The sequence below is a fragment of the Cydia fagiglandana genome, chromosome 18 (assembly GCF_963556715.1).
Source record: "Cydia fagiglandana chromosome 18, ilCydFagi1.1, whole genome shotgun sequence".
Taxonomy (NCBI): domain Eukaryota; kingdom Metazoa; phylum Arthropoda; class Insecta; order Lepidoptera; family Tortricidae; genus Cydia; species Cydia fagiglandana.
The window spans coordinates 12,940,588-12,963,903 of NC_085949.1; the positions used below are offsets into that span (position 1 = coordinate 12,940,588).

The 23,316-nt window shown below is 38.1% G+C and overlaps 1 protein-coding gene across 1 annotated transcript in view; it reads left to right on the plus strand.

Annotated features, from left to right (window-relative positions):
* LOC134673182 (hemicentin-1-like) overlaps positions 1–18,644 on the plus strand; it is a 246,486-nt gene extending 227,842 nt beyond the window's left edge. Inside the window, exons 12-19 of the mRNA XM_063531137.1 lie at positions 8,660–8,821; positions 9,476–9,610; positions 10,180–10,383; positions 11,108–11,257; positions 12,110–12,227; positions 12,576–12,703; positions 16,602–16,711; positions 18,000–18,644. Coding sequence (XP_063387207.1) covers positions 8,660–8,821; positions 9,476–9,610; positions 10,180–10,383; positions 11,108–11,257; positions 12,110–12,227; positions 12,576–12,703; positions 16,602–16,711; positions 18,000–18,104 — 1,112 coding nt within the window. The 3' untranslated portion in view covers positions 18,105–18,644. The remainder of the gene's footprint in view (positions 1–8,659; positions 8,822–9,475; positions 9,611–10,179; positions 10,384–11,107; positions 11,258–12,109; positions 12,228–12,575; positions 12,704–16,601; positions 16,712–17,999) is intronic.
* Positions 18,645–23,316: the final 4,672 nt, after the last annotated feature.

Genomic DNA, 23,316 nt, shown 5'->3' on the forward strand with positions numbered 1-23,316 from the left:
AGCGAAGTCTTAGTAATAGGGTCCCGTTTTACCCTTTGGGTACGGAACCCTAAAAAGCAGTAACTCCATGTCGAGGTAAATGTATGGCCTTACTTCTTTCATTGGGGTTAGCCGGCCACGTGAGGAGGCGAAATAATTACAGCCGGGGATGGTACCGCATTTGATTTATACACTTTTTACGAGTTAAAAATGGTGTTTGGGTTTCTGGATTTATTGGTTTGTTCGTAATAATGATGTTTTTGGTGTAATAAAACAAATATGACTATAAATGTTTGGAAAATTTGTTATGGAAATATTTTTTTTTTATGGGAAGAGTCTAGTTAAATCTGAAAATTAAATGCAAAAGGAGTAGAGACTTGATGTTAATAAAATACGATACAAAAAACCGGGCAAGTGCGAGTCGGACTCGCGCACGAAGGGTTCCGTACCATAATGCAAAATAAAAAACAAAAAAGCAAAAAAAAAACGGTCACAAATCCAAGTACTGACCACTCCCGACGTTGCTTAACTTTGGTTAAAAATCACGTTTGTTGTATGGGAGCCCCATTTAAATCTTTATTTTATTCTGTTTTTAGTATTTGTTGTTATAGCGGCAACAGAAATACATCATCTGTGAAAATTTCAACTGTCTAGCTATCACGGTTCGTGACATACAGCCTGGTGTCAGACAGACGGACGGACGGACGGACGGACGGACGGACGGACGGACAGCGAAGTCTTAGTAATAGGGTCCCGTTTTACCCTTTGGGTACGGAACCCTAAAAATATGAAATCGTTATCGCCTGTAACCTAATTTGAGCTAAAGGCATTAATCAAGAAACGAGAGATAATTAAGTATTTAAGTATATATTTATACAGACGCTACAAAGCTTCACATGAGTTCAGTGACTTGGTAATAGATTCTCAAAGTTTGGAGGCCGGGAACTCAAAAGTAACAAACAAACTTTGCTCGGAATATTGATTGGATCAACTATAAGCTCTTGAAGAAAAATAGGGTTCGCTTCTTAACCCCTCAACTGTGGGAGCGCCTTTCAGGCGGTCATAAAATTGGCGGTTTATCTGTGGCTCAACCTGCCAGGTTCGCATAATTTGCGCCTAAACTTAAGGTAAAATATCAGTGAAACATATGTTTAACTCGCTCTTACATATTTAATCGTGGAGTGAATGAAGCAAGACAGCTAGCAAGCGAACATTTGAATGTTCAACGGTTGAAAAAGTCGTTAACTTTCGTCAGTCAAAAACAGCCACTGTGTCGAGTAGGATGTTACGTGTTTTTATAGTAAAATTGTGGATTTTTATGGTGAAACCGTTAAAAAGCTGAGGAAATGTCAGTAAACTTTTGTTAATGTTATGTTTGGGTGTGTTTTTAGAATAATTTAAGTGCTAAAGGTGTGAAGAAATGACATGCCAAGTCATAGCCGAAATTTTCTTACTCGTTTTCTTATTATTTTTATAAGTTTTACTATGTCTCAAAACAATCATAATACGTCGTAGTTCATATAGATTATATTAAATACAATGAAATTAGTTTAAAATCTATTTAAAGTGAATAATAGCTATCAAACTAAATAACGGTCGGCACATAACCTCTCGGGCTGTCGCAACAGACTGGACGAGCACCTGCCAGGCTGTCGCCACAGACGGCGCTGTCATGTTACTAACGCACGTTTGCATAGCATGGACATTCCACTTACTAACTAATTCTACGATACTTCTCTTTCCACATAGGCTATAATAACACAGCTCAGCGCAACTGTAATGAGTGAGAGCAAGGGCTGGACATTTAATTTGTAAGATTATAGTTTGGTCCATGAAGTCTTTATACTGAGATTGACGAGTATAAAAAATTTAATATAAATTAATTATGCAAAGCTTTTACTAGGCGACAGTGATGATGATGATGATGATGATGATAATAATAATGATGGTGGTGGGGTTTGCTACTAAGATTTTAGGTGTTACTCTTCACACATTCTTAACCCCTCAGCTGTGGGAGATGAATATGGCCGCTCCCCCTCATCTGTGGCAGCCTAAGGGGTCTGCTCCACAGACAGGGTTTCTAGGTCCACGTGCAAGTGGAAAATTGCGATTTATTCCGTTTTTTACAATGATACAGTCTATAGTTTGTATTTTTTCTGCTCTTTATTTAATTATCTAACTGCTACTTAAAATTACGACCATTAAACTAATATAAAATAACTGTACAGTCGAATTCAAATTATAGGTACCGAAATGTATCTTTCATTTTCTATTGTAATAAAAAAATAAACAGTTTTTAGGCGTATCTGTTACTCTAATAATGTACATAATGTAATCATACACATCAAAAAAACGTAAAATGTCAGGCTTATCAATTAAATACATGAAATATACCATTTGAAAACTTTATTGAAATTATGTCTGCCCTAGAAATGGCGCACGTAAATAAGTTTCTAATTACATGCATTGTGGACCGCATGCATAAGAAATGTTTAAAAAATGCTTTTATTTATTCATGCACCATTGATAGCCCACAAAATGTTGAAAAATCACAGCAACCAGCAGCCTTAATCCAAAAAAATTCCGTTTCTCAGGATATTAATGAAACAATATTTAATAATAAATAATCGCACTTGTTCTTATTACACAAAAAACATCTAAAAACTTGATCTGAAAACAAGACAAATATAGACCAAATCACATCTATATGGTTTGATTAATATGGACATACCTAGATCGTAAGAGCAATAAAGGGATATTTCAGAATGTGTGAAGAGTAACACCTAAAATCTTAATAGCAAACCCCACCACCATCATTATTATTATCATCATCATCATCACTGTCGCCTAGTACCCATATTAAAACCCTTGCATAATTAATTTATATTAAAAATTTTATACTCGTCAATCTCAGTATAAAGACTTCATGGACCAAACTATAATCTTACAAATTAAATGTCCAGCCCTTGCTCTCACTCATTACAGTTGCGCTGAGCTGTGTTATTATAGCCGATGTGGAAAGAGAAGTATCGTAGAATTAGTTAGTAAGTGGAATGTCCATGCTATGCAAACGTGCGTTAGTAACATGACAGCGCCGTCTGTGGCGACAGCCTGGCAGGTGCTCGTCCAGTCTGTTGCGACAGCCCGAGAGGTTATGTGCCGACCGTTATTTAGTTTGATAGCTATTATTCACTTTAAACAGATTTTAAACTAATTTCATTGTATTTAATATAATCTATATGAACTACGACATATTATGATTGTTTTGAGACATAGTAAAACTTATAGGTACAAATAATAAGAAACCGAGTAAGAAATTTTCGGCTATGACTTGGCATGTCATTTCTTCACACCTTTAGCACTTATATTATTCTAAAAACACACCCAAACATAATATTAACAAAAGTTTACTGACATTCCCTCAGCTTTTTAACGGTTTCTCCATAAAAATCCACAATTTTACTATAAAAAAACACGTAACATCCTACTCGTCACAGTGGCTGTTTTTGACTGACGAAAGTTAACGACTTTTTCAACCGTTGATCATTCAAATGTTCGCTTGCTAGCTGTCTTGCTTCATTCACTCCACGATTAAATACGTCAGAGCGAGTTAAACATATGTTTCACTGATATTTTACCTTAAGTTTAGGCGCAAATTATGCGAACCTGGCAGGTTGAGCCACAGATAAACCGCCAATTTTATGACCGCCTGAAAGGCGCTCCCACAGTAAAGTTGAGGGGTTAAATATCCCTTTATTGCTCTTACGGTCTAGGTATGTCCATATTAATCAAACCATATAGATGTGATTTGGTCTATATTTGTCTTGTTTTCAGATCAAGTTTTTAGATGTTTTTTGTTTAATAAGAACAAGTGCGATTATTTATTATTAAATATTGTTTCATTAATACCCTGAGAAACGGAATTTCTTTGGATTAAGGCTGCTGGTTGCTGTGATTTTTCAACATTTTGTGGGCTATCAATGGTGCATGAATAAATAAAAGCATTTTTTAAACATTTTTTACCATATAACTACTGCACCTGCATTACTATTATTTTGGCCACAGATAGTTTACAACTTAAATTTCTTATTTATGTATAAAATTATTACATAGGGTGTGGTAGGACTCCACAATGCATGTAATTAGTAACTTATTTACGTGCGCCATTTCTAGGGCAGACATAATTTCAATAAAGTTTTCAAATGGTATATTTCATGTATTTAATTGATAAGCCTGACATTTTATGTTTTTTTGATGTGTATTATTACATTATGTACATAATTAGAGTAACAGATACGCCTAAAAACTGTTTTTTTTTTATTACAATAGAAAATGAAAGATACATTTCGGTACCTATAATTTGAATTCGACTGTACAGTTATTTTATGTTAGTTTAATGGTCGTAATTTTAAGTAGCAGTTAGATAATTAAATAAAGGGCAGAAAAAATACAAACGAATGACTGTATCATTGTAAAAAACAGAATAAATCGCAATTTTCCACTTGCACGTGGATCTAGAAACCCTGTCTGTGGAGCAGACCCCTTAGGCTGCCACAGATGAGGGGGAGCGGCCATATTCATCTCCCACAGCTGAGGGGATAACAGAATATTGTTGTAATTAATAGTAATACTCCAAAGCTTATAACGCGCTGGTGGCCTAGCGGTAAGAGCGTGCGACTTTCAATCCGGAGGTCGCGGGTTCAAACCCCGGCTCGTACCAATGAGTTTTTCGGAACTTATGTACGAAATATCATTTGATATTTACCAGTCGCTTTTCGGTGAAGGAAAACATCGTGAGGAAACCGGACTAATCCCAATAAGGCCTAGTTTCCCCTCTGGCTCAGGCTCCCATGAGCCGTGGCAAAATGCCGGGATAAGGCCAGGAAGAAGAAGAATACTCCAAAGCTTACATTGTCTTGTCAAAACACCTTGATAATTTATGTTCAAATTCTATTTAAATCGAAATTATACAAATATTTGAAAGCGAGTACATATATAAATATTATGTATAAGTATCTTCAAGCTTACCCACTTGCAAGAGTGCTTGAACACGCAAATTGACGAGCCTTTATCTTCGGAGACGCCATGTCTATAATTTTAGGTACAAAATAGTCTGCCGTTTTTTGCGGGGGAGGGGCACCTCAAATGTATATAAATAAATAAATAAATATTATAGGACATTCTTAGACAGATTGACTAAGTCCCACAGTAAGCTCAAGAAGGCTTGTGTTGTGGGTACTCAGACAACGATATCTATACATATAATAAAGCTTGTAGAGGGTCGAAAGTCTGTACATGGAAGATATTTAAAAAAAAGTTGGCTGGGGATACTTAGAATCGATAACAGAACACGTTCCAACAGTTTTTAGAATTTTTGTCTGTTTGTCTGTTTATCTGTTTATCTGTTTGTCTGTTTATTTGAACGCGCATCACGTGAAAACGGCTGAACGGATTTTGATGCAAACTTTACTAATCTGTCGAGAAAATCTCCGGCCAGGTTATAGGCTATAAAAATTCAACCCTTAAAACCCCCCGGTAGCTACAACAATCGCTTGATTTAAGTTTGCCCCTGAATCTTATGGCGCTACGTAGGAAGGAGGGGCAAACTTTTTTCAAATATGTGCTACCACTATTGAGTACCCTGGTAAACTAACAGATGGCGCTGAATTTAATACGTAGTGACATGAAAGCCACCGTGTAAGGTTTTTGCCAAATTAACTCTAAGTTTAGATGAGGGGGTACAGACATCAACAAATTTAACTGAATAATTATGTCGATTTAATAATATACAACAAAATTAAACGACAGTTAATTAATTAGCCCTCATTGCACAGTGCCATCTTTTTCACGACTACCCGAAAAAAAAGAGAGAGAGAGTGTATTGTGTTTTCAGCGTTCGTGTTTGTATGTAGGTATATATTTATTTATCTGAGTTTCTTTATTACACCTTAACTTCTGAATGCCTTAACCTTAGCCCGACGTACGTGACACGCTGTACGCTTACCAAAGCCGTAGCCATAGTCAAACCTTCGGACCAGTGCCGGATTAACCAATAAGCAAAACAAGCACGTACTTACATAGGGCACCATCGTTCAGGGGGTGCACCAAAATGCCAGGTTGAAAAAGTAGAACAAATGTTAATATTAGGGACAGACACATCGTTTTTACCACACGATTTTTTTTTAGCTGTCCAAAAGCTAATTTGCAAAAATAATGGCGCGTAATTTTTTGGGAAACAATCGGTAGCAGAAGAGTCGTGATTACATGCATAGATTCGATTTCAACCCACTCTTTTGTGGTTCGGCGTTAGGTCTTATGCGAGGCTTGCATCTTTTATGCATGAAAACAACCTGGCTGAGACCCTTAAATATCGAGCCCTATGCGAAGCTAGGCTGATAGAAAACTGTCCCATCCCTTCTTTGTATGAAATCCTGGATTCGCGCCTGGTTGGGACTAAAAGTAAAATTGCGTTTTTTATATCGAAAAATTTTCGCGCTCGCTTCGCTCGCGTTTTTAATAACTTTCTAAGGTATGATAAAGGTGACATTCGGGTGGCGACTGCAGCAGCATTTCTCTGTTACAACGTTACTGCTGCAGCACTGTCAATTTTCGTGATAAAATGATGTGACTGATTTCCATACTAAAAGTAAAAATGTACAACTGTCTATCAAATTGCGTTTTTATATCGAAAAATTTTCCCGCTCGCTTCGCTCGCGTTTTCAATTACATTCTCACCTAATATATGATAAAGGTGACATTCGGGTGGCGAATGCAGCAGCATTAGGTACTCTGTTGCAACATTACTGCTGCGGCACTGTCAATTTTCGTGATAAAATGATGTAACTGATTTCCATTCTCAGCTGTAATGTTGCAATGAACTTCACTCAATTTACCAAAAAAAATAATGTAATCTTAATGACCCTAGGAAGAGGAGGCACCATGGTCTAGAAATGCTTAGGGCATCAAAATATCTTAATCCGGCACTGCTTCGGACTTAACCCGACGTACGTGTCGCGCTGTACGCGTTCCAAAGCCGGGCGCCTTCGGCGCCCTCATACTCGAAGCGTCGGGAGTAGCCCGACGTACGTGGCGCGCTGTACGCGTTCCAAAGCCGGGCGCCTACGGCACCCTCATACTAAAAGTGTCGGGCGTAGACCGACGTACGTGACACGCTGTACGCATTCCAAAGCCGGGCGCCTCCGGCGCCCTCATACTCAGAGCGTCGGGCGTAACGTACGCGTTTCAAAGCTGGACGTCTTCGGCGCCCTCATACTAAAAGAGTCGGGCGTATACCGACGTACGTGACACCAAACGCTTACCAAAGTTGGGCGCCGAAGGCACCCTCATACTCAAAGTGTCGGGCGTAGACTGACGCACGTGGCACGCTGTACGCGTTCCAAAGCCGGGCGCCTTCGGCGCCTTCATACTAAAAATGTCGGGCGTAGACCGACGTACGTGATACGCTGTACGCGTTCCAAAGCCGGGCGCCTCCCTCATACACAAAGCGTCGGGCGTAAACCCGACGTACGTGTCACACTGTACGCTTGCCAAAGTTGGGAACCGAAGGCACCCTCATACTCAAAGCGTCGGGCTAAGCCCGACGCACGTGGCGCGCTGAATGCGTTCCAAAGCCGGGCTCCTTCGGCGCCCTCATAGGTACTAAAAGAGTCGGGAATTGCCCGACGTATGTGGCGCACTACACGCGGTCCAAAGCTAGGCGACTTCGACTTTCTCATACTAAAAGAGTCGGGCGTAGTCGGACTACTACAAATCGCGCTCTAAAAAGTATGAAACAATAAGATAGAATTATTTTAAGAAATTATCATGCAGGAAATTATAAATGTTATAATTTTTTGAATAAAAAAATACAGCGTAATGTAAGTTACTATTTTTTATATATTTAGCAGCTTACTGACGCAAACCGAATTCCACGCGGGCGGAGCCGCGGGCACAGCTAGTATATAATATACGAATACTTAAATACATAGAAAACACCCATGACTCAGGAACAAATATCTGTATCATCATACAAATAAATGCCCTTACTGGGATTCGAACCTAGGACCATCGGCTTCGCAGGCAGGGTCACTACCCACTAGGCCAGACCGGTCGTCAAATATGTAACGTAAACATAGCCATGTCATGTCAGATAAACGTCAGTCCATACATGTGGTTGACATGTGGTTGACCATTGGCCGCCTATTTTCGACAGAGGGGAACGCCTGTGAATAACCACTCCGTTTGGTTAAATTCTCTAAGACTCTAAATGACCAGTCTCAGGGTAGTCTTGTGTGCCAGGGCGCATATCCAACATGCCAATCGTTTACACTCAGTAGCAAACGAAACGCAATTGTCACTGACGCACTAATACAGAAGAGTGATAAGACACAAAGCGCTTCGTTGCCGTAGCACAAACGATTGTCACATTGGCTAGGCATCCAGGCGTGGCCCTGGATCAATTATTGGACTTTTCATAACTTGTTCATAAAGTCTTTAATCCATTGGTCCTTAAATCCTTCATTGGCACTTTTTCTACGTGGTCATTACTATGTTTGCGACCACACACAGTTACAATTACTTTTAAGTACGCTATAAAGAGGATGGGCCATAAAGAAAAACAAACGAGATGGTGCCAGCAGTTTTTATAATCACGTAGGTAAGGTGACTTTGCTTTCCACAGACGCGCCAGTATGCGCAGAGTCGTCGCCGCAAGTGGTGGGCGCGGCGTTGGACGAGGCTTTGCACGTGCGCTGCTCCGTGCACGCGGACCCCGCTGATGTAAACTTTCTGTGGGAGTTCAATAATAGTGGCGAGAGCTTCAACGTGTCTCCTGCAAGATATGGTGAGTTAAATATTACTCATAATGACTCACGGGCCGTGCCCGGGCCGAGGCATCCTACATGTCATTTTCTATAACGGCTGATCGGTAATCACGTGGTGCTTTTAATTGAAAACGAACCGCCGGAAACTCCGGCGCTGCACCGGCCCGGTCTAGCATGAGTCATCCTTTATTCTGCAGCTCGTTAGGTTCTCCCTCGTGTTGGTAGGCATTCGAGTGCTCAGTGCTTAAAAACTTCCGAGTATTGGGTAATATTCAAAGATTTAGCCTAGGCGGGATATGTTTACGGATATAAAATGATAGTTATGTGTCAGATAAGTGTCAGTCATATACGGGTCGTTTTACAAACTAAAAATGTATTGAGAGCTTCGTCTATAAAAGTCTATAGGGACCGTGCGTGAGGAGGATCTGCCATCTTGTGGTCAAAATCAGAAACATATGTGCACATGTACATTGCCAAAGCGTTCTCGTCAGTACGTTTCCTTGTACAGTAGGTTCTGCCATCTTGTGGGCTTCATCGGAAGCATACACGACACATTTACGCCTCGCGCCTAAAATCTGACGGCTCCTATGCTGCCCCCTATAGTTTATGCACGGGGCCTCTATATTCCGTCGCTGGTATTATGTACCTACCTACCATATTTTTTTCTCATTCAGGTACAGTGAACAGTAGTATAAGTGAGCTGCGATACACGCCGGCAAGCGAGAGGGACTACGGCGCCCTGACGTGCCGGGGTACCAACAGCGTCGGTATCCAAGCCAAACCCTGTGTCTTCCAAATTGTGCCAGCAGGTATGTAGTCAAATTTATGTAGAAACGATTTTCAGAGTTGTTATTTTGTAAAACAAGTCAAAATGTTCTAAAACCAGTCTATCGTCAACATACAAAAGCGAATTAAACAACGCGCCAAAAATTTTTCGCTTTTTAGAAAGGATTGATGACTAGTCAGTCCAGACTGATGACTGGACTTTGGGTTGTTCCATTTTTGAAGTGTAGTCTCATCCACCACTTCTAATGCTGACTATTCGCAGTTGATTTACAAACTATTTTTGTTCTTTTAAGTAGTTTTTTGTGCCCGGACTCTTCAGTCGGAGGAACCCCAAATAGTTTTTAGTTAAGTTTCAAGTTTAAAATGCAACGTTCAATGTCTCTAGACTAATACCTTAATACGACTCACCTACGAATATTAAAGCCTGCCTAGACACATACCTATTTGGTTCCCTAATGCCGTCAATGGCCGTCATGATTGTTCAAAATACGATCTTCATTTATTCTGCTTTTACAATAATGACATACTTAAAATGGCTTCACTGCGGTACCTTCACGTTTTTGTTATTCTAAGCAACTCCCGTTTTCACCAGCAAAACCCTCGCCACCTCGCAACTGCACCGTTTCCACCGGCAACGGTTCGAACTGGATCGAAGACACTAGCCAAGACGTCGGCGACAGTCTTGTGATCCGCTGCGTGGCGGGGTATGATGGAGGATTACCGCAGCTTGTGGTCTTGGAGGCCGTGGACATCGGCAGTGGCCAGTCGCGATTCGTCGTTACGGCTAATGAGACTGGTGAGTTCAACTTGGCTAATATTCAGCTACCTTACCTTAGTTTCCACCGGCAACGGTTCTAACTGGATTGAGGACTCGAGCCAAGACGTCGGCGACAGTCGTGTTCCGATGTGTGGCGGGCTACGATGGAGGGCTACCGCAGCTTGTGGTTTTGGAGGCTGTGGATATCGGCAGTGGCCAGTCGCGATTCGTCGTTACGGCTAATGAGACTGGTGAGTTGAACTTGGCTGATATTCAGCTACCTTACCTTAGTTTCCACCGGCAATGAATTGAACTGGATCGAGGACTCGAGCCAAGACTTTGACGATAGTCTCGTGACCCGATGTGTGGTTCCGATACCGCAGCTTGTGCTTTTAGAGGCTGTGGACATCGGCAGTGGCCAGTCGCGATAAGTCGTTACGGCTAATGAAACCGGTGAGTTCAACTTAACTGATATTCAGTTACCTTAGTTTAGTTTCCACACATAAATACGACCTTATTGTCAAACACTGAATTTAACTTTCACGATTTTTAAACATTGTCAAAATTGCACAACGGGACTTAATCGCGTATTTAATTTTTAAGAGTTACCATCGACGTAACTTAAATACGCGATGAACGACGAAGACCCGTTGTGCAATTTTATGACCTTATTTAACTGTCAATCTGTAAACATATTTTTGGGATTTTTTGTAAAGGTGTTTCTAAACTCGACTGTACTATAAAGTTGAATATTTGTTCCTAGATGGCGTGGCGATATTCCTGGTGCCAATCGGGGCGCTGTGGTCAATCGGTGGTAGCTTGCAACTGACAGTCCACTCCAGGAATGACAAGGGGAACTCTGATCGGATCACCCTGCATTCACTCGCTTACCGTGATCCTGAGAGAAGAACCGGTATGTTATTAATGAAACAAACAAGGCATTAAAATATATTAGTTTGATGTTGTTGTTTTCCGAATACGACAAAAACAAATCATATGAGTTAGGGTGAGGTGGGTAAACATAAAACAAGGGTAAAATAAGACGAAGAGGAAACGAAGCGCAGGAAGCTCCGGCCCGGCCCCGGCCCGGTCTAGCGTGAGTCATATTTAGCCTTGTGGAACTATGAAAAATTTTAAGATGAATTGAAGCACTAGACTTTTGAGACTGACTTGACAGCCGGTATAGATGTTTATAAAGCCAAGGCAAAGCTCAGGCTCTTAACATCTTTATTCTCAAGGAATCCTTTGTAAGAGAAAAAATCATTTTTAAAAAGGCAATTAAGTTTTATGTTCTTAATTACAATCTACTTGAAGTAATTTAAAGCAGGGCAGATAAACGTGTTTAAATAATTAAGTCTACTTTAAAAGTTGGTTGATTACTTGGCTTTGCTTGTTGGAAACTTGATAATATTAAACTTCTTAGAATATATTTTTGTATTAGCTATATGAAATTAATAACCTTACGAAGTTGTCATTTTATTAAGTTTGTTATCAAATTCTGGGAAAATCTTTAAGGACTAGTGTCAATATTTTAAACCTTCGCCTGAAAGTTTTAGTTTATTATTTATTTAAGGACTGTACAGTCAGCAGCAGAATCTGCTATTTAAGCAGGCCATGTGTTCAAAATTATCTTAACGTGACTTTATTGTTAAGAGAATAAGAGTGTGTCAAGGTAATTTTGAACACCTCGCCCGCTTAGCAACTTCTGCTGCTGACTGTACGCTCACAACTTTTTATTGTTACTTATAGTTCCTAAATACAACAGATGGAGCTAACAGTATCATGGCGGGAGTGTCCGCTACTACGTTCTGGGCGATCGCGCTCACTTTGGTCGTCGGGACATGCGCTGCCATCTTCATCGCCTTTTTGCTGCGGAGGAAAAAGTAAGTGATATTCTATTACATGACCATGACAAGTTTAAAAAAATATCAATATCAATGTTATGATCGGGCGTTGGGTTGGATACGTGCATACGTTTATACACAAAGGTGTCGGCTACCGAACTGAACTCACGCGCAGCGCCCTCAGCGACTACGCCACACAACAACATGACGGTGCACGGACCCACTATAAGTTGACCCGCGGCTTAGTCTATTAACACGCGAGCCGGGGTCTACTTAAATTGGCTGTATTGGCAGACGCCCAGTTGGCGTGACATCTCCTTCTAACGCACGCGTGGGCGCGAAGTCTCTGTCACGCGCTATAGTTAATAATTTAATATTTCGCAACAGGGCAGCATTACCAACGAAGCAACAGTCCCCCGAGCTGCAATTAAACGCGGGCGACGGGCAATACGTGGTCGCGTACACGCTGAAACCGCCCAAACAGGCGCAGCCGGATATATTGAATCCACCGCCCGGTAAGTACATCATTAGATGTGACGTTATGTATGAAAAGGGACCGTCGAAGGCGTTTATGACATTATTAACGTTGCTTCGATGTAAATACAATGCCGCGCGACTCTGTGCGGCGTAAGCGCCATTGACAATAAGGTCCCTTTTTATAGATAATGCCCCAAATATTGATCGTAAGATTTGTTGACCCATTCTTCACATGCATTAATAAATTATTTATGACGTTATCTATGAAAAGGCACATTATTATCGATGGCGCTTACGCCATTATTAACGATGCTCCGATATAACTAAAATGCCGCGCGACGCAGTTCGGCGTAAGCGCCATCGACAGTAAGGTCCTTTTTCATAGACAATGCCCCATTTCATTTTGAATCATTTCCTTCCATTCGTTTCATTTCATTTATTTGTTGTGGTTGTCAAAAGTGTATTTTTGAGTTATTATAGGTAGCGGGTAAGTGTTTAGTGTAACTGGCCTTCATTCCGGGGCCTGTTTACACTTAGTGAGAGTTCATATATTTGCCATCAAACTAAGTAGCAAGTAGTCAATTTATGAACCTCAATACACATAATCTACCTATATGAAAACGTGCCCCAATGTGAGGACCAGCCATATACTAATCAATGTGTTAACATGCCCCAATGTGAGGACCAGCCATACTAATCAATGTGTTAACATGCCTCAATGTGAGGACCAGCCATACTAATCAAAGTGTTAACATGCCCCAATGTGAGGACCAAACATTCTTATCCCGCAGCTAAACTTATCCGTATTGCCCTTATACGAGAAATCAAGAAAATAAATAAGCCTTTTTTTATAGCCGTTATCATTATTAAGTTTGCCAATTAGTACACCAATTCTCTTACAGTAAATCAAAATATCATCATTATCAGTAAGTGAATATTCCAATTTTCCGTACAAATAGAATAATTTCGTTACCGCAGGCAACACCACGAGCTCGTCCTAAGCAAATACTGCTTTCTGATATCTTAAATACGGAACTTTGATGCTGGCTGTATAAAGACAAAAATGGGCAAATTTATTCGGCACCGAATTAACGTTTGAACACAATTTTGTTAGTGGGTTCAAGGTCCTCAACATTTACATAGCGTACTTAGGTACAGTCATCAGCAATAGTATCTTACACAACTAGGGCCGCAAAATATGTGACACGTTCTTATTTGGAGCGCAATAAGAGCGCGTCATATATTTTTGCGGCCCTAGTTGTGTAAGATACTATTGCTGATGACTGTACTTCTTTACTTACTCTCTACGCTTGTAATTGTGTGTGTGCGTGTGTTGTCGGCATATGGGTAGGTAGAGTTAAGGAAACTAAATGGCATAGTCTGTTTTTGTAAATTCGGATATTTTTATTTGCTATAATTTTTTTATACAATATAATTTAATACTCCATCTTAATTTGAAACTAGTCATTTTGATGATTTCCTTGCGTACCTACCACGGAAGTAGGAAAATAGTTGAAAAAATTGGTGACAGAAATTCAATATAGTACCGGGATGAATATCTTTTTTTTTAATTTATACTGTTTAAAAAATTTAGGTTACATTTTACCTACGTCTTTCAAGTCACACTGTACAATATATGTAAGACGGTAGTGATGATACAATAAGGAAGACTAATAAGTCATACACATACAAAATTTACTTCAACTTTCACAATCAACTCTGAGGACCAGTCTGGCAAGGGCGGTAAGGGCATTTATTTGTGTGATGAACATAGATATTTCTGTGGCCCTAGTGAATAAGGGTACAAGTCTCAGGTAGCGCAGGAGCAAAAGGGTGTAAGTTCCACGTAACACTTATGCCCTTTTACACCTAATCTGTGCGAGACTTGTACCCTTTTTCACTAGAGCCACAGATTTGTTCCTGAGTCATGGCTGTTTTCTATGTATATAAGTATGTATTTATCTATATACGTATGTATATCGTCGCCTAGCACCCATAGTACAAGCTTTGCTTAGTTTGGGGCTAGGTCGATTTGTGTAAGATTGTCCCCCAATAATATTTTATTTTATTTTATTTTAATAGGTACAATAACATAATGCAGGCAAACAACATTGTAACATATTTCTAACATAAGCAACTTATACATTACTTACATTACGATTATAATTGTACACAACATTATCATGGAATAATAATAATTAAGCTAAATACCAATTTTTACTAAAAAATCTTCTGTTATTAAGGATAATAAAAGAATATAGAATAAATAGTTATAGCACGATAAGATAATAAGTATTTACTTACAATTTTGGGACAACAAAACATTTTTTAACTTAGGTAAAGATATAGAGTAAAGGTATGTACGTAACTTCTTGGTCCATTTGCGCTTTTAATTAAAATAAAATACGCCACTCTAAAGTTAAATTACCTATAATATTCCGGTTAATATTTCTAACCCATTTCCCTCCTAGTTTCCATTAAAGTTTCTACGCAATGTAGCTATACAGCATCCTGGCGAGATCAAAGGCTCGTTTATATTTAGACAGGTGTCAAAAACACGGGGCAATGTGGACAAAGCTTTGGGCTTTTAATACGTTTTCGCGATATTTTTTTTAAATATTAACTATACCTTTGTTTACGTATTTGCTGCGGATAGAATTACTTAGGAATGTTCAATTTTTCATTAACCATCAAATAATTAGTTTTATAAGTCCGTCAGGCGGTAGATTATTGAGTTATTCATAAAAAGCATCAAGTGATCACCGATCACCTGTCATAGAAAAATATGTGGCGGAAGCATCGGCCCTGACCCGGGCCGTTTTAGCGTGATCCTTTGCATCTAATTTTTATACAATGTTTAGTGTCTAGGAGCATGTGACTTGAACTACCTAACCTATGTCTAAACAATAAAGTTGTGCTAAGTTCATTTAAAGCACTTCGCCCCCTTAGACTTGTGCTGCTGACTGTACCTGTCTGGTTTTGTACAAAAAAATAAGCTTAAAGTTTTGTTTCCTCATAATAAATGCTTTTTTTATGACGAGGATTAAGCAAAGCGCTGACAAGCCATCTGTCTGATCGCAGGCAGTCTTATTTCGGCACCGAAAAATAACAGCTTTACACTGTATGAGTTACTTTTTTAAGGGAACCCTGGGAAGGTATTCAAACTAGGGCTATGGTTTGAATTACGCGCTCACAGCACGCTCACGGTCGGACCGACTCACGCTCATAGCGCTTACATGAGATATCGTGACGTTATTGATGACGTCAATGGACGGCGCTCGCGGTGCTCACACTCCCAGGCGTAAGCAGTTAAGCACCATGAGCGCAAACGTCAAGGTGACGTTTGACAATGACAGAACAGGCGCGAAACAAAAATCAGTTATTTTTTATTTATTTATTTAGGATCAGACAATACATCACAAAAAAAGAATCAGTAGCTTACATAACATTTAGGTACTTCGTTAATATTAATATTTAACAAGTTAACACATATCAGTGAAAGAATAAGATTAAGAATAAGATTGATCATTCATCAAAGTCAAATGGCGTTCTAACAGTTTTAATCTTCTGTCGAAAGATGGCAGTAAATGTACTGTAGCTACATAATTTACCATGACAGTAACTCTCTATTTCAAATTCTCTTTGGTCGTATCAAAACCAGTTCAAAACAATAACAAATTGTTAAATCTGAATAGGGCTCCAGTTACAGCGTCCCTCTTTTATTAACATAGTTAGAAAAAGACGGGTAGTCTATTTCGCCGCAAGATACTGTCGCGCCAAACATGTGCTAGGTATTAGGGAATGCGAAATCCGGGAATTCCCGGTTCATCGGTACTGTATTTGTATAGAAAACCAGTACCGGGAGCACTCCCTACTAGGCATACAAGACGGCTGATTATTTAGGTAAAAATTTCTATGAATGTAACTTCTTTTCAGACGGCGATTCGCTTCCAAAGCGATGTCCGGAGGCGGTGAAGAACGGTGCCCTGCGGGACGAGTGGCCGACGGGCGAGCGCGCGAGCGTCACGCAAGATGAGCCACGCACGGTAAGAATCAGACGTTAAAGTCTAACGTACATATTTCATGGGTACCATGCCACAGGCGGACCTGCTAGAGGGGTTATTCTTTTTATAATTAGGTTCTTATTTTATAGGTAAGTTTCTTTTATTTTAGTATTAATTTTAATTTGTTTATAGTTTTAGTTTATTTTAATAAGTTCTTTTATATTCAATATGTATTGTTACACATAGATAGTTTCTTTGAAATAAACGTCAACTTTATCTATAGTATCTAACCAATCAATCGATTAGGAATAATAGGAATAGGAAATAACAATTAAGGTCACGTGCGCGTTGTAACATACATATCCTTATGAGAGACGGCACACCGCTTGCGTGACGTGTGCGTGCATGTATCTAACATTTAGCGCACGCGCACGTGCGCGTCTATAGATGCTCACGCAACCGTTGCATTCTGGCCTTAAATTTCGGGCAGAAGACAAACTATCACCGATACTTTTTCCTATAGTTTCCTCAATCCAGACAGAGGACCGGGGCCATTTCACTAATGCTCTCCTCTTGGTTACGATCACGCAAGTATGAATGAGAAATGCTGCCGTATTCGAACTTCAAGATATTCACAAGAGACGACACGTACTAGATCCATTCTAGATACGTTATAGTTTAGATATCAACTAGTTCTCTTTTGCAGCGCAATTCGGGCAACCAATGTCACTTTTACGTTAGATAGAGTAAGATATCTATTAGATGTGAATTGGATCTCTAAGTCATATCCTGTGGAAATCGTTCAAGAGTATCTCCAGAATCGCGCAAATGTCAAATATGACAAACGTATCGTTATCGTATCTTGGTGATGTCTAAAAGATATCTAATAGATGTATATTTTAAAATCCGAATCGGGCCCATGTTTCGATGCCGGGTACGGAAAGTAGGTATAATCTCACCTACCTACCATCCGCAACGGGTCACATTTCAGAGTCACATTCAATTTTACGTAAATTGGACACACAAATATTTGTACGAATAATTTATAAACAATGGTGCCCTCTATAAAAAGGTCCCCAATTCCATTCTATTTTGAATATTTGTTTTGTCAAATGAAAATTGTATTTCCAAGACAAATAAGTTTTGACGTTTCCTTAATCTTAATATTGTTTTGCCTGGAATATAAAAACACGAAATTAAAGATCATATAATTATCGGATATCTAAGGTTTGTACAAGAGAAAGAGGAATGTTAACATTAGGTAAAAGCGCTCTATTGGCGTTCTGAAACACAATGTACTTAATGTACATATTTATGTTTTTTGTTACAGTTGGTTTCACCAATAGCAGCATCTACCAAATCTGGTACCACAACGCTCAGTAGGCGAGAACATCTCATAGCAGAAGAAATACCAGGTCCAGAAAGTTGTGTATAGACAATTAGGTATTAAAGGACCGGCCACAAATACTTGACGCAGCGTTTACGCAGCGACAATCAATCAAATTTTGTTTGTTATAAGTAAAAATACAGTTTTACTTGTAATAAGTCACAACAATAGATATAAAAATAATAAAACTAGATATAAATAACAAGTAAAACAAACAAACAGAAGACAAAAAATAACAGTAGGTATACAATTTCATTATGAGTGAATAATGTCAGGTTTATTTAATACATAAGAAAACTATTCGTCGAGTGAATAATATGGCCTATTTAATATATATATCTTTCACTTTCATGTCAAATAAGTTCACATCTTCGTTTGACGTACAGATGTATATTCGTTGCGCTATTGTCGATTCTGTGTACGAAATGTTGCGTCAAAATCTTGTGGTCGATCCCTAATAGCGAATATTTTTAACGAATTTTGTACATAGTAGGAAATGTAGGTATGTAATGACTGTCAAATTGTGATAAAGATGATGTACATATTGTAAAATGAAGGTATAAAGGAGGATTAAAAGTGAAGCCGGGCTATTTGTTGTTTAATTTACCTTTGTTTCCAGGCCAGTTCTGCCGCCCTAAGCTAAAAGGCAGTTTTTCGACATTTTGCCAAAATGGACTTTTTGTGATATTCGTAATGTAGAGATCGAGACGCATCGACCACTTTGGCCCGTTTTCCGATAAGTGGCTTAGTTTTCGAGAAAAATATCGTAAAAAGACCGTATTTGCACTAATTTTCGTTCGTTCCTAGTCTAAAAAGCGACTATTTGACAAAGCCAGGCTAAAACAACGTATATGCAGCTATACGTTTCTTTACGCTCTGGTTTGCGTAAAATCTTATCCACCATATCTAGCCTAAAATAACGTATAAGCCAAAAACTAGGCTAAAAATACGTAAAAGACGCTATACGCACTTTAAGATTAGGATCTTTAGCAAAATTTTAGATCTGATACTAGTCTAAAAAATCGTATAATATTTTTTTTTGTTTAAATGTCTCATACGCCATTTTAGCCTAGTATCACTTAACTTTTTTACGTCACCATAATAGTCTTTAGAAACGTATAACTATTATACGTTCTTCTTATTTTGTATGGACGTCGTATTAAACGCAAACAAACTTTTAAAATGGTTGAAAGTGCGCCTAACTAGTCTATAACGCAGTATATGCTCCAACCTTCGTCATGCTCCCCGCGCGCCGAAAGACACCTTTACGCTAAGTAAAAGCCGTCAGCCGCAAGCGCAGGCTTGTGGCTGCCGGAATGAGAGCGGAGGTGGCTTTTTGCGCGCGAAATATTGACCGAACGCCAAGGTTAAAATAATACTTTATTATTGCATTACCATCATATGTTATCAATAATATGTAGTGTTTACAATTAGTACCTTCGAGTATTATCATTTTTATCAAGGTATATACTTTAAAAATGCCTCGCAAATACTTCCGCTCGACAGCAAATACGTCTTTCTAGCGTAGTTTGTGATGGTAAAATTGTTCATACGTACTTTTCTACAGCAAACGTTGTTTAAGTTTTATTTATTCATTTGACGGTTTGACTGCTTTTATTTAAATAAAATCAAATTGATATTACAGCGAATCGTATCGGGTTTAATTCCTTATAAGCCAAGTAGGTATTTGACATTATGAAGAGTTTAAATCTTATTGAAAAATGTTTTAAAGGGAAATTTAATGAGAATTCTTACGGGCAGTACTTATAACATTTTCCGCCTAAGTATTTAGATAACCAGGACAAAGGACCATGGGCATCTTTGTATGGAACCTGGGTCCATCCGAAAACCAACTGAGAATTAAAGATAATATTATATACACATATATATATAATATTTTACTTAAATGAAATACTTAAGTAGGTTTTATCTAGTTCATATCGCACCAATAGATTTCGATAAGAAATATCGTAAATTAATTACTGCAAATTATATTACGTTTTATTTATCATAGTATTTATATATTACAGTACTATCTATTACGTTTTATAAAAAAACAATATGTATGTTAAAATAGTCAAAGCTATGAGTTTGTAATCTAATAGAAAAATAATTTTATTGTGAATCTAATTTTTAATTACAACCGCTAAAAGGCGTTTTAGAATTAAATAAATGACAGAGTATGTGCAGGAATTAATACACTCGTATTAATTTTATTGCTAATGTAGACTACATAATTCGCCAACGTATTACCGTGCGATGAAATTCCATGCCTATTGATAACAAACTAAAATAAATATTAGAGATGCCACGAATTCGGCAAAACATTATGTATTTTTTGAGTTACGTGTATAAAAAAACTGGTCACCTACAAAGATAAATGTTTGCTAAGATTTAAGTCAGCAGCAAGCTGGGTTCTCCATACAACTGTAGTTACGCTCTCATTTTAAAACGATTAGCTAGATTGCTCTAAAACTTTGTACTCAGTAAAGGATAAGGTATATCTATGCCTGTAATTAATGTTTAGCTTCAGATACCATGGAAAAAAATAGAGCGAAAATAAGTTTTTCATACAAAACTTATTTTTCCTCTATTTCATTAGTTTTGTTGGAATATAAACTAATTAGGTACTGGCATAGATATACCTCATATCATTGTATGTGCAATTTAGTACAATCCAACACGTTGTTTTAAAATGAGTACGAATCTCCGTTTTTATGGGAAGTAAAAATTCGACTGAGCTTACTGCGGACTCTGTTAAGTTTCGTTGCTCATGCTCATTAGAAGTATATGTAATGTCATTATTAGAGTCGAGTAAATCTAGTCTATTATACAAATAAAATCAGAAAGGCCGTACACTAAAAATTTGTTACATGTTATGGGGCTATTCCCACTAGTTAGGTATCTACCGCCTAGTTGTTACCAGTGGTAACTACTGGGAATTTATATCCCACTTTTCTTCCCAGTAGCTACCACCAACTCAGTTTTGTGGTAACTACTGGGAACTTCTTTTTCCAGTAGTTACCACTGGTAAAAGGTGGGATTTTTTCCTAGTAGTTACCACCAACATTTTTTACAGTACAGTTTAAATGTTTGTTTATTATATGAACACAAAACACTATACTACCAGGCTATTATTAAAAAAACAAGATCCAGCGATTACTTTTTGGATTATAATCTTAATTACCATACAAAATTAACACATAGATCGGGTTTTTCCCACTAATTATCATCAAGTTGTTACCAGTGGTAACTAATGAGATTTGTTTCCCAGTAGTTACCACTGGTAAAGGTTGGATTTTATTCCTAGTAGTTACCACCAACATTTTGTTACAGTTCAATAGTAATAAAAACAGTATAAGTAGAATACTATAAATATAGAGGCTTTATTGAACCCTAACAAGACTGTAGTGGTAACTACTTCCATTAGTTACCACTGGTAACAACTTGATCGTAACTAGTGGGAATAACCCAATTTATATGTTAATTTTGTATGGTAATTGAGATTATAATCCAAAAAGTAATTGCTGGATCTCGTTTTTTTTAATAATAGCCTACTAGTATGGCGTTTTTTGTTCGTATATAAATAAACATTTAAACTACGTGACTGTTTTTTGTTCCCATTTCTTCCATAAATACTAATATATAAAACCGTATATTCGGTGTTTTTGTTGGTATACGTTTTTTTACACTAGCACGCTAGTCGAAAATCTGGTCAAATTCATAATTTTTCCTAGTATACTAACCAAAAAGGCCGAATAGCTGCTATAGGGTCTTTTAACTTAGGATCTCAAGTGCGAATTATTCATTGGTACTAAGCAAAAAGGCAGCATGTGACATATACGGCGTTTTTACCTAGTATCTACTTCGGAACTAAGTTAGAACGCCGCATAACGCATGTTTACCGCCTTCTTGACTAGTACGACCTACTCATTTTTAAGCTTAATACTAATTTAAAGTGTTTTTTATGAAATAAAAAAAAACTGAACTGTTTAGAAACATACTATAAATACCTAAAATAAGTACATATATATACCTACCACATACAAAAAGAAAAAATGGAAAATGTTTTACCGTTTCGTAGAAATTGAAGAAAGATGTTTGGGTTGGTTTTTTGCGATTATCTCGAAACTAGCTTTTGTCGAAAAACTGCCTTTTAGACTAGGACGGCAGAGTTTGTTCAAAGACCAGCTGTTTTGCACAGGCCCGATTTGCACAATGCTTATCACACACACACAGCCACATCTTAGTCACAGCGGTACGATACTGATCTGTCAGTAAGAAGTTATATTTCTTCAACCAAAAGACGTCACTTTGGACACTAACAGATCGGTATCGTACCGCTGTGACTTCTTGTACGCATTGTTAGAATCGGGCCGTTAGATTTTAGATATACGGTGCTATGGGTTTCATGGTAACTGAGGGCCTACCGCGAACCACGTTCTACGTGTTGCCTCTCTGTCACACTTGTAAATTCTTACGTAAGTGTGACTGGGAAGGGACAGTTAAACATGAACTTTTGACAACCGCATACACGCGTCACTAAATGTTCAGGAAAACCGGCGCCTTTTCCGTGGACATTTCAAAAATTAAGGATTTGGGTATGTCACCAAAAAAACACGTTTTTAGTGAAAACGCGATTTCACTAGTTCATACTATTTTTCCGTAAGTCATCGGTGAAAACCAGTTTTCACTGGGATCTTACAGTCAAAACTAGCTTTTGCAAAGAGTCTTTGTGAAAACAAGTTTTTAATAGGTACTTCATTATTAAAAAAAAATCAGCGAAAACTAGTTAAATGTCAATAACATTTCATTACGCTAATGAGAATGTGGGTGTAAGTAAATACGACAATCGAGTGCGATGAATATTTAATATGTACATTCACTAAACGACATATGTTCATTAACTAAACGAGATTAGTTTTAAATGCTTTAGGTAAGTATGTGTCACTATTGTAGGTTTGTGTTATAAAAGTCATTCTATTTTCACGAAGCTTGTTTTTTGTGTCACTATTTTAGCTTTGTGTTTTAAAAGTCAATTTATCACCACTTATTTCGAATTTCCTCTTTTCCGCACTTGTATCGTAAATAACTATTATATAATTGTGTAGCCCGTACCTAATTGTTTTACTACTCATTGCTAAATGTTTAGTGAAAAAGTAGTTAGTTTAGGTACTTATATTGTTTTTATGAAATAATTGAATTTTATTTGATTGAAAAAATACACTAAGAAAATAATGAAATTAATAATTACTGTAAA